Source organism: Arvicanthis niloticus, chromosome 25 (genome assembly GCF_011762505.2).
Source record: "Arvicanthis niloticus isolate mArvNil1 chromosome 25, mArvNil1.pat.X, whole genome shotgun sequence".
Lineage (NCBI taxonomy): Eukaryota > Metazoa > Chordata > Mammalia > Rodentia > Muridae > Arvicanthis > Arvicanthis niloticus.
In genome coordinates this window covers 1,426,292-1,438,316 of record NC_133433.1, presented here as the reverse complement: position 1 = coordinate 1,438,316, position 12,025 = coordinate 1,426,292, and the positions used below count along the sequence as shown (strand labels likewise).

Here is a 12,025-nt window from a genome sequence, read left to right as displayed (position 1 = left end):
TCCTCCTTTCCAGCCTGACAGATATTTTCTCTTAAGCAAGGGGTTACAATTAGGCTCATATTTTTCTAAAGTAAATCTAGCTTTAGTATAAAAATTGGAGGGGTGGGGAGACCATTTACAAGGCAACAGTGTCTTGGATTATGAATTTTAAAACCAGGGTAGTAAAATAAATTTTAAAACCCCAGATTTTTGTATGTGCAATTAGTAAGCCCTCTCTAATGGATTAAATATAAGAATAAAGAGGAAGAGTCAGGACATCTGGATTTCTGTCAAATCGGGTGATAATGTTGCCATATTTTTGGAAAGTGACAAGAAGAAATAGATTAGGAAGAAGATGACAAGTAGAACATGTTAGATTTGAGGAGTCTTTGGAATGGGATGGGCCCTGTGTCTCTATGGAAGAATAATTAGCAAGCTTGAGGCCCTAGGTTTTATCTTTATCACAAAGGAAATCAAATCAAAACAAAACAAAATGGTCTCACATAGGCAGCTACAACATACAAGCATATGAAATGGGTTATGTAGGCTGTAAGAGTTGGGAATGTGTCAAATCTGTGTGCAACCACCCCTGACCGCTCATGGGAGACCTCTCTCGTACACACATGCATACCCTGAGTTGTCTTCCTTTTGGTTCTTTAGTATGCTAAGATTATATAAGTTTTTGCCATAGGTCTTTGGACCCATTGCTCATCACTAATTTGAAGCACACTTTTCCTTCTAGTTCAGTCCCATGTATCTTAGTTACTTTTCTATTTCCATGACAAAACACTGTGAGCAAGCAGCTTATAAAATGATGACATTTGATTTGGGAGTTCGTTTTTTAATACAGTTAGTCTGTCTTAGGGTTTTTATTACTGCGAAGAGATACCATGAGCACAGTAGCTCTTCCAAAACAAAACATTTAATTGAGACCTGTGTATAGAAATTTAGTCTGTTATCGTCATGGTGGGAAACAAGGAGGTGCGTAGGCAGACATGATGCTGGAAATAGTGAGAGCTCTACATCTGAATCTGTGGGCCACAGGAAGAGAGAGACCCTGGGCCTAGTTTGAGCTTTTGAAACCCCATATCCTCACCTCCAATGATAGACTTCCTTCAACAAGCCCACCCCTACTCCAAGGCCAAACCTCCTAATGCCACTCCCTAAGCATTTAAATATATGAACCAATCTCATTCAAACCATCACAGAGTTCATTATTGTTGTGGCAGGGAGCATGGCAACAGGCAGGTAGTCATGGTGATAGAGCAGTATCGATCCATAAGCACAAAGCAGAGAGAGCTAATTGGGAATGGCATGGACTTTTGAAGCCTTAGAGCTCACCTAGAGTGACACATCTCCTGTAACCATGGCTGTAAGTTTGAGGCCAGTAGTTACATATTGAGTTACAGACAAGCATGAACCATAGAGTGAGCCAAAAATGAAAAAAAAAAAATTATAGTTCAAATATTGATTGCTGATTTATAATGCTTGACATATACCAAATGCTCAATGGATAAATTGTATAAAGGAAAATAGACAACTTTTTCATGTGGAAGTCCAGTGCGAGTACAAGAGTAGGAAGGAAGGAAGGCAGTTGAAAGGCCCCTGGATGCTTCATTAGTAATTACTGTAGGCAGGTGTGTGGATGGGTAAGGGGAAGTCATGATTGAAACTTGGAGAAGTGAAGGTATTGCATAGCCTCAGAAGATAACCCTCCAACGTTTATAAATTTTGTTATTAATAAATTCCACATTGGACTGGAGAGATGGCCCAGCTGTTAGGAGGACTGGCTGCTCTTTCAGAGGACCTGGGATTGTTCTCTAGCACCCACATGGTGGATCACAACCATCTGTAACTTGAGTTCCAGGAGTTTGACTCCTTTTTCTGATCTGTTCTGGTATCAAGCACACAAGTGGCACACACTCAGGAAGCAACACATTCATGCATGTGAAGTTTCAAATAAGTAAAATAAATGAACACCACATATTCTTTAATAATACTTTCCAGGAAGTGGACTTTCATTTTCCTGTCCTTGAAGTCAGACTAGACACATAAGTCACACCAACCAATAGAGTACTCAAAGAAGAAACCTGGCAAATAACCACCTTGACTAAGTAACCAGAGTTACTGTCACCAGTAACACAGGAAACTACTATAGTATAAAAGGACCAGAAGGGTACTCCTTGCCACACCCAGAAATTCTTTATCATGAGGGAACACCAATTTTTTAAAAAATTCTAATTTTAGCATCATTCTTGAAATATCTGACTGGCACTCTTATTTTCAGGCACCTGGATGTGGTGGCTCATGCCTGTAATCCCAGTGCTTTAGAGAACTAACATGGGAAAGTTACCGTGATAAAAGGCCAGCCTGGGTTACAGAGCCCAGATAGATAGATAAGTAGGTAGGTAGGTAGGTAGGTAGGTAGGTAGGTAGGTAGATGATAGGTAAGTAGATAGATAGATAGATAGATAGATAGATAGATAATAGGTAGGTAGATAGATGATAGGTAGGTAGGAAAGAAAGAAAGAAAGAAAGAAAGAAAGAAAGAAAGAAAGAAAGAGAAAAGAAAAGAAAAGAAAAGAAAAGAAAAGAAAAGAAAAGAAAGAAAGAAAGAGAGACAAACCCAAGGGCTGGCTGATTACTTGCTATAGATTGGAAGAAACTATCATGTAACAATTAAATTCAAGTGGTTTCCTGAATTGGGTCCTATTATAGATAATAAAATAGAAATCTTGATAGTCTTTAGTTTATGTTATACCAGTGCTGATAAATAAAATATAAATGTTAGCAGAAAGTGGCAGAAGAAAATAGGAAATTACCCCTACCACCTTTACAACTTTTGTGCCAATCTTAAATCTTTCCAAATTAAATGTAAAAAAGGAAGAAACTCATAGTAGTGGCTTTCTTGGTGTGGGGGTATTTTAGGTTTTTTGTTTTGTATTTTTGTTTTGTTTTTAATGTCTTCTGAGCAAACTAAAGCTCCTCTCTAAGAAGCTCACTTGATACGGCCGCCCAGCAGGGCAGCCATCTGCAGGTGTCTGTTCTACCATCCGCTTTGTGCAGGATGCCAGCAGTTAGCATGGCCTTTGTGATTTGGTATTGTCCTCCTATTCAAATTATTAAATAGATTAACGGTAATAGTGGGTATAGTATGAAATTCTAATTTATAAATGTTTACACACTCAAACTAGGATAACAGAGTTGATGTAGATGACAACAGGGGTCCTCTTTCAGTCAATAATGATATGTAATTGTCTTCAGAAGAATATAGATGCTAAAATTAAGTCACTCTTCTGTACTCACTAATTTTTTATGTGAAAACTTTAGTTTATGCACATATAAAAGATGGTATTTTTTTTTCAGTTAAATATGTTTACCACCCAATCAGATAATTATCTTGCAGCCTGTCCGTGGTGGGAATGTACATGTAACTAATGAAGAGCACAGTTTCTTGTTGAATACGGTCATGAATTTAAAGTAGTAGTGGCTGGTGCATTCATTTTCTGGAAACATTTTTTCCAGATTGGTAATATTTGGGCAAGCAGCTATAGCAGATAGATAGTAATACTGCTTAAGTCTGAAACTGAGAACACAAGAGTGATAAGCTTTATGATACTTAACTTTTAGTTGCTAGCCAGTAACTAGCTTGCTTGTCAACATTCTTCTAAAATGCCAAAGATATAATTTTGTTGACAGCTGTTTTCAGAGTGTGCCTTTTGATGTCAGCATGATTCCTTTAGTGAGTTTACTTGTATAGTTGCTTAAAGAAACATATGCAGTGTTTCTTGTTAAAAGGAATAAAAGAAGATAAAAATAAATGGAAAGCTTTTGAGTAGTCATGGATCAGGAGAGAATGTTATCAGAGTATCCATAGCATTTAACAGCAGTCTTGAGATGCTGTGTAAACTTAACAAAATCCTAACAGTGTCTTTTGCAGAAGTAGAAAAGCTGTGCTAGAATTCTCATGGACTCTTAAGGAATTCCAAATAGCTGACAAATAGCAAAGTTGCAAGCCTCACACCCCTGGCTTCTATTGCAAAGTAACAGTGCTTTAAATAGCATGCTTCATCGATGACACAGACAAATAGATCACAGGAACTAGCCACCATCCCCCCACCCCAAGACTGACTTAATAGCATATACCTGTGATCTCATAGTGCATGGAAAATTAAAATTGGAAAATCATGGATTTGGGGACATGCTGATATATATAAATATATATAGTCTGATAACATTCTCTATCTGTGTGTGTGTGTGTGTGTGTGTGTGTGTGTGTGTGTGTGTGTGTATGTGTGTATGTATGTATGTATGTATGTATTTTGAAAACAACTAGAGCAGGCAGTGCAATAGAGAGCCCAGAAATAAGTCCTTGACAAGATATTTCGCAAAGGTAGCAACATTACACAGTAGGGGAAGATGATGGAACTTGCCCCTATACTATATAAGAAATTAACTCCAAAAGAGTTTAAAAACTGAAGCATAAGACCTGAAACTGTTGAGCCTCAAAGGATTAAAAAAGAAAATTAGAAGCACTTTAGAAAGAAAACTGGCAATAACTCAGTGAATGACACCAGAGTTACAGTCAGCAAAACAAAAAATAAACAAGGACATTGACCTTAAAAACTCTGCTTATTATCAAAGCAGAAAGGTGGCTTATAAAATGGAAGAAAAATTTAGAAATCATTGTCTGATGAGGGTTAGTACCCAGACATAAAATTCAGCAATATCAAATCCTCGATTAAAATATAGGCACCCACGTTGAAAAATAAACATAAAAGAATACAAAATAAGTAAAATATTTTGTCATCTAAATATTAATATTTATTTAATTTTTATTCCTTCAATTGTGCTGTATTATGTATCTCCTGTTAAAACAACAAGTAGCTCATATGAGTGTATGTGTGTATGTATATGTGGGTGAATAGACAAAAGCCATAATATATAGATTATGGAGTGGAGGCAAGCATGACAAGGCTTTTGTGTGTGCACTTCAGTTGGGAAAGACATCAAAGTAAAAGGGTGTTTGGTAAGATCTCTTGCTCTCTAGTCCACTAGGAAGACAGGGGAGAGAATGGGAGAGTAACTGTGGTCAAATATGTCTTATGCACAAAATGAAAACCTCTGGCTGTAATACATTATTTTTTTATAGTTAACATATACTAATGGAAATGTTTTTTTAAAATTAGCTGGATATGTGATAAAGGTTTGTGATCCGGTACTTGGCTGAGGCAGATCACAAGTTTGAGACTGAGGCAGACATCAGAAGTTCAAGGCCAGCTTGGGCCACAAAATGGGACCCTCTTTCAATACCTATCCCACAAAAGGCAAAGGAATTAAAATATGTATTTTCCAGGAAAGGCATACAACCAATAAGCATGCACAACCAATAAATCATAGTATCATAACATCTGGCACCTGTCAGCATGGCCACAAATAAAGGATGCACTGTTAGGGTCGTGATATGATTTAACCATTCTGGATAATAATAGTATGGGAGTTGCTTGAAAAATTAAAAATTCAATTACTATATGATCTAGCAGTCTCACTTCTGCATATATATCCAAAAGAATTTAAAACAGGCTCTCCAAGTAATATTTATACCCCTATTTTCTTACAGCATTAGTCCCAATAGTAAAGATGTAGGAAAAAATGTCTATCAACAGATGAATGGCTGAAAAAATATAATGGAATATTATATAACATAAAAGGGAACTACAGTATGAATGAACCCCGAAGATGTTATGCTAAAGCAAAATAAATTGCTTTAGAAGGATAAATATTATGTGATTCTACTCATCTGAAATGTATAAAGTAAAAATCATAAACAGAAAACAGGAAGGTCTAGGTGTGCAGGAGATGTGAAATTGTAGGATTGCAAGCTCCGTCCATGAGGAAGGTTTGCTGCACAACAGTGAGTATGCCTAATACTGCTAAACTGTGCCCTAAAATGCTGAAGACGGGGCTTTGGTTTGTTTTTTATTTTCTATTTAATTATACATTTATAGATTTCCTACTCTGTCTAAGGCACTTTCTTCCCATAACCTAGTATATTAAAAAGCCCTTTGATGCTTTTAGAGATTAGACAATGAAGACTTTGAAAGGTTTAGAGACTTCCTTCTGTTAAACAACTTCTACTTGGCATAACCCGGAACTGGTTGCCTAGGCTGAATGTGTTGTCCAGCGCTTGCACATGAGTGATGAGTCAAAAGGACATGGACTCCTCAAGTCAGGGGAGTGAGACTGTGTACTCTGGGTCACCCGAGGACACATTGGCTAGGTTGCTAAACAGCGTCAAGTTCGTAAGGGGGAGGGGGGTTACGTTTACAGAGCCTGGGCCTGTTAGACCTGGTTTTGGACCAGTTATTAGACCTGTTGAAAAATGGAAACGATCCATCCAATCAAAAGCAATATTCATCTAGAGGGAAAACAATTTGAAAGTTTTTATGAAGACACAACCTGACTAATCGGAATTGAAAGCAGTGCTTAAAAATTTGCATCCCTTCATCTTTCGAGCTGGTAGTGAATATGTAGGCAGAAAATGAGAGCATTTCAAATAATGCTAATGAAGTTTAGTGATTACAATCTACCGTGTTGTAAGAGAGGGAGTGTTGTTAGTTCTGAAGGACGAAGACAGAATTCAAATATTACCATGACTGGCATTTGATTGGAAAAGTGCAGAGATAAGCTTAGGTTTCTTTTATGAAAACCATCCTCCTAGCCTGATGGACTATCTTCTTAGACTTACCATAGTTACCATGGATACTTGGTGGCTTTGATAGAGTATGTTGTAATCCATATTCAATCATCTGAGGTAAAAGAAGCCAAGAAACACACCAGCTAAAGTCAAAGTAGTTTCCTTTCTAAATCCATACTCTTTGGAAAGATGAAAAGGGAAAATAGCCTGAGGAGTAAGTTTGGATTTAAAATGTGCCTAATTTGATCCTAGTATTTATTTTTTTATATAGCCCTTTTACCTATAATAAAGATAATTGGGGGTGGGGGTGGCATAGGACTCTACATAGTGAGATCTTTCTGAAAGTTGGTGAGCCCTAAGCAGTGCACTCATTGTCTGAAAGCCACAGAAACACAGACGGGAGTGAAGGCTTTGTCCCCATGGTAACATATTTGCATTTGGCCCAGAAGTGGCTGTTTTCTGCTTAGCTTCTTTTAATTGCTATATATTGACAGCCATTTTCACAACTCTGAAGTGTCAAATCCATGAGCATGTGTACTGGGAGTGTCCACCATATCTTCAGGCTTGATTAGACACTTCAGACGACAAAGAGCTCTGCCTGAAGAATTACTGAGGTGTTTTTGGCATTTCCTAATGTGTCTGTCACATAGTAGAAGCAAAAAGCCTTTCAAATTATTTAAAATATTTTCATCAATTCTCTTTTAAAACAGGTGACTAAAGAACTAAAACAGTACGACAACAAAATTATAGAATGCAAATTTGAGAACAACAGCTGGGTCTTCATGAGACAGAGAATAGACAAAAGTTTCCCAAATGCCTACAACACAGCCATGGGTGAGTATGAGAGTGGCCAATACAGTAAATTACAGAAAATTATGGCGTCAAAGCCCAAATGTCCTGTTGATGCTGTCCTGATTGATGAGATAGGTGGTCAGGCCTGCACCTTGTTGGCTGCTGGGGAACTGCCCTGTGTGCCTGAAAGGGCAGAAGAGCACAGGGGGATGGTTGCATACTAGTTTAACTTAATGAGTGGTTAAAAAAGAAAAAGCCATGATAATTTCTGATCTATTAAAAACTATTAAAACAATTGTTTGCCAGATGGTAAGAAATAGAATTAGCAAGGGAAATGTAATTTCTAGCTCCTAAAATAACTTTACAAACAATGGAGAGAAAGTAAATGAAAACCATTTAAAACATAAAAACTGCCCTGCTATCCTTCAGAATGTACTTGGCTGTAATATGAATGTCTTGGGGATTTAGAATTGATCATTATTTTCGTGAAGAACAGTACAAATTCATTTTGGTGCATAAGGTATACTGCGAGTAGAGGTGGTTTTATAAAAAGATAGGTGAGGCGCAGTGGACGGCTGTTCACGTGCCCAGTGGTCCAGTGCTGGTGGTGATCATGACTGTGAGAAGCAAGAAGAGGAGAGAGTTAGCCAGTTCACCCTTTTCACATTAAAAGATACTGTTTTACATCCAGGGGTGTTTTTTGGAAGTAGCATCTATGCTCAGACAAGATGTGTTCATTCCATTGTCTTCTCCCTCTTTCCCAAACAAACAAACCGTCATAAAATGATACGTATTGGTCTTATTTTCTGATTACTCAAGAAAAGATGTTTTGCTTATTAGGCTATTTTATTATATGCTTTTTAACTAAATGATAAAAATAACAATATGAATGGAAGCTACCATGAGAACTTCCTGTTCCCTAGTGGCATTGGCTATTACTGTTGTATTTCACAGAATGGACATCTTTCTGAGAGAATGACTTAAAAACTGCAGTGTACTTTCCTGCATAGAAGTTTTAGTTAAATACAGATTTTCATGAAGTATGTTTTACTAGACTAAAATCCCTTAATATCTTTGCTAAAAATTAATACTCCAGCAAAGAGTAACCACTAAAAAAGCACCCAACCTGAGGCCTGCTTGCCCATCATGAAATGCCATGATTTCACAGCAAGAGCTGCATGAAGACCATCCTCAGGCTGTAGTGAGTCAGGTCAGCGCTGTAATCACCTGAGATGTTATCCTCCTTTGTCCACAGCTGTGTGCAATAGCATTTCGAATCCTGTCACCAAGGAGATGCTGTTTGAGTTCATTGACAGATGTGCAGCAGCTGCCCAGGGACAGAAGAGAAAGTATCCCCTGGACCCTGACACAGAGCTCATGCCACCCCCACCGCCCAAAAGACTGCACCGACCAACCTAGTCCCTGCCTCTGAGAGGAAGAAGAATGCTGTTGTCTCATTTTCTCAACCAGAGAATTAAAGAGACAGTATGGCTTGGTACTGGTACATGTGTTTTAAGGGAAGTCATAGTCAGCCTGTATATATTTGGTACATTTGTTTTCTCTGAACTACAGTACATCATGGACCTAAATATTTTATTTATACCTGATAAATTCAGCCTTACCCCTGTGGAGTCTACAGATTGAAATATCCAAAGGTTTAAATCAGATTGAAGTTAATGAAATAGAGGCCTTGTTTGTATGTGAACAGACACCTTTACATTTGATTCATAACTAGCAATCTGAAGCTGTAAGCATATTGCATTTTTTAAAAGTTGGATTTTAAGTTTTCCTCTTTAAAATGTGGGCAGTGGCATTAGAAAGTCTCACTAACTTATCATGGATTTCTTATATTTCTGAATTTTTTATATTCTGAGCAATGACAAGGTCAAGTATTATGTACATTAAACAGTTTGGTCTGGCCATACCATTTGAAGAAGTTTTTCTGTTTTTGTTTTCTGTGAGGGTGGGGTGTGAAACAGTAACATAGCTTCATTTACTTGTGAGTTGTATCCTTTTTTTAGAAACTATTTGGGGCATTGTACTGTGTCTCTTGTTTGAACCGCGGTGTCAGATGTCTGGGGTTCTCATCCTGGCAGTGGTTTTGAGTTCCTTTGTGGCACTTAGGTTTAGAACCCCAGGTCCTTTATGTGCTGCTGTCCTGGGAGCATTGCTTCTTTCCGACAGCAGAGCTCCTTCTGCTTTACCTACTCACTGTGATCTCTGGGAGCAGCAGCAAACACAACTGCTGTTGGGTTATTTCCCTCAAACAGGGCATCAGACGCAGTGGCAGCTTTGCCTAGAAGGTGATGTCAACTGAACACAGTGCTATCTCTAGGAAAGGCTGGCCCCACTGGACACATACAGAGGCATTGCAGAGACGGATCACAGAGGACGTGAAGGTGGTGCTCCCATTGCCACAGCTGCACCTGTGCTCGGAGATAGGATTTCACTCTGAGGCTGCACTTCAGTGTTTACTCTAGACAGTAGGTTTAAAAGGCAGCTAATGGTCCCTGCCATTGTAAAACTTTTTCTGATAGGCTTGTGAGAGAATTTAGAATTAGCTACTAGTAAGCAGCTTACTTAATGTATTTATTTTTAGAGACATGGGTTTTAAGTATACGTATTTAAAACAAATGTTCATGATCTGTATTTTATATATGTATAAGCATATCTGAAAGTATATGCAACAGTGTATATTCTTGTACTGATACAGCCAGAAATGAGAACTCGAATGCGTTACCTAACAGGCTGAGGGTCTGATGGAATTTTTATTTGACATAGCACAGATTAACCAAAACTGTATTTATATGAACCTGAGTTTTAATGTTTTTAAACAAACTTTACATCTGCAGTGCTTTTTTGTGTGGAATACTAGGACTGTGCTTAGGCTTATGCCTCTGTTTTTCCCAAGTTATGTAATGTGTTAGCAAATTTATTCAAAATACCATGTTAATTTTTTTCCTAGATTGCTTTTGTACATTTGGGCACTGAAGGGATTTAAACACCTGACTGCTACAGGATTGTTGAGGGGAAAATGTCAAGATTCCTTCTGTTTATTACATGGTGGATCCAAAACTGCCTGTGGACTCCAGACAATCTAGTCCCTGCTCCCCAGGGTCACTGAATCTTTTCGACATAGTTGGGCTGCTTCCAAGCTGGTGCAAAAGCAGAGCCCTTTTGAAGATACAGTAACACGCTTTTGCCAATGATCTCTGATAGAATTAAAATGTTTATGGTAACTTTACCTTTCAAATGAATTCTGTGAAAAGAGCATTATATAGGACTTACTTTTTCAGCTCATCCTTTCCTTTCAATTGTGGTGACATGATCATTGGCAATGTAGTCCCCAAACACACCACCTCCTGAAGTCTCCTAGCAGTCATTTAGGCTGTTGGATGAAAGGTAGGATTTGGACAGCTTGAAGGAAAACTTCCCTCTGGCTCATAGTACAACAGCTGGTTTTTTAGCTGATACTTTCTAGACAAGAATAGGAAGACTGTTTCCCTGAGTTACCGCATGTAAAGGCTTGCTTTTTGTTTGGAAAAAAATATGGATGACTACTGCCTAGATGGTTACTTTGCTTTCCATGAAATGCTCAGAAATGCCAGAACATTCCTTCTCTAATTGTGTCAGTGTGTATTGTAATAAAACTACTGATGTAAAATAACAGTGTGTCTTTCCTGTCTCACTGACAGTGATCTGGTGTCCCTTCTGCTGTGCTGGCTCTTGCTGTCTTCTGCTCCTAGGGTGCTTCATCTGGCTAGTTACATTCTAGAGAGTAATCTAAAGACCTGGAAACTTGACGGACACTGCAGTGTGTGTGAAGCCTTTCCTTCTGACGTCTAGGGTGGAGGTACTTTATCTTTTCTGTACATCACCCCATCTCACACTCTACCAAAGAAACATCCTCTTGCATTATTTTTTGTGGGTTTCTTTTAGAGTAAATATCCTGAGATAATGAACCATCAAATGCTTGTAATGACTGTATTTTTTTTTAATGTGGGATTTTGCTGTCTTTAAACATACCACCATTTTGAGCATTGTATATAGTTTCTTCAGGCCAATAAAATAAAATCTTGAAAATTGGAAACCAAACGATAAACTCCTGTGATTAAAAAAAAAAAAAAAAAAAAAAAAGCAAGCCCTAGGCTGGATCCAGAACAACTGGAATATAAATAAATAAAATAATTTAAATTAAAGAAAGAAATCTAGGCTAAACCTCCTACTGGGTTGTGTTCCCCCTCCCCTCCCCTCCCCTCCCCTCCCCTCCCCTCCCCTCCCCTCCCCTCCCCTCCCCTCCCCTCCCCTCCTTTTTCCATTCATAAAATGTCAAGGTTAGGCCTGATCAAAAGGAACTTTTTCAATCCAACTATGATTCTATGTGAAGTCAGGACTGTGGGAGTCTGTTTTCACCCTGACAGCCATATGCTTGTGACTGCATGTTTACCACCAACCTAAGTGTGCTAGGTAGGTGCCCTTCCCAGCATTTAGATACAGAATGCAGGCCTGAGTTTTGAGCTGAGACCCAAGCAGGTCTCGGTACTCCAGTGGACTTGT

The 12,025-nt window shown here is 38.3% G+C and overlaps 1 protein-coding gene across 3 annotated transcripts in view; it reads left to right on the top strand.

Moving 5' to 3' along the window:
• The window catches only part of Rngtt (RNA guanylyltransferase and 5'-phosphatase), a 193,806-nt gene extending 182,671 nt beyond the window's left edge, over positions 1 to 11,135 (top strand). The window contains exons 15-16 of one of the 3 annotated variants that reach the window (XM_076924001.1): positions 7,387 to 7,510; positions 8,724 to 11,135. In XM_076924001.1, coding sequence (XP_076780116.1) covers positions 7,387 to 7,510; positions 8,724 to 8,887 — 288 coding nt within the window. In that variant the 3' untranslated portion in view covers positions 8,888 to 11,135. The remainder of the gene's footprint in view (positions 1 to 7,386; positions 7,511 to 8,723) is intronic. The other 2 variants (XM_076924005.1, XM_076924002.1) reach the window with 2 other exon arrangements.
• Positions 11,136 to 12,025: the final 890 nt, after the last annotated feature.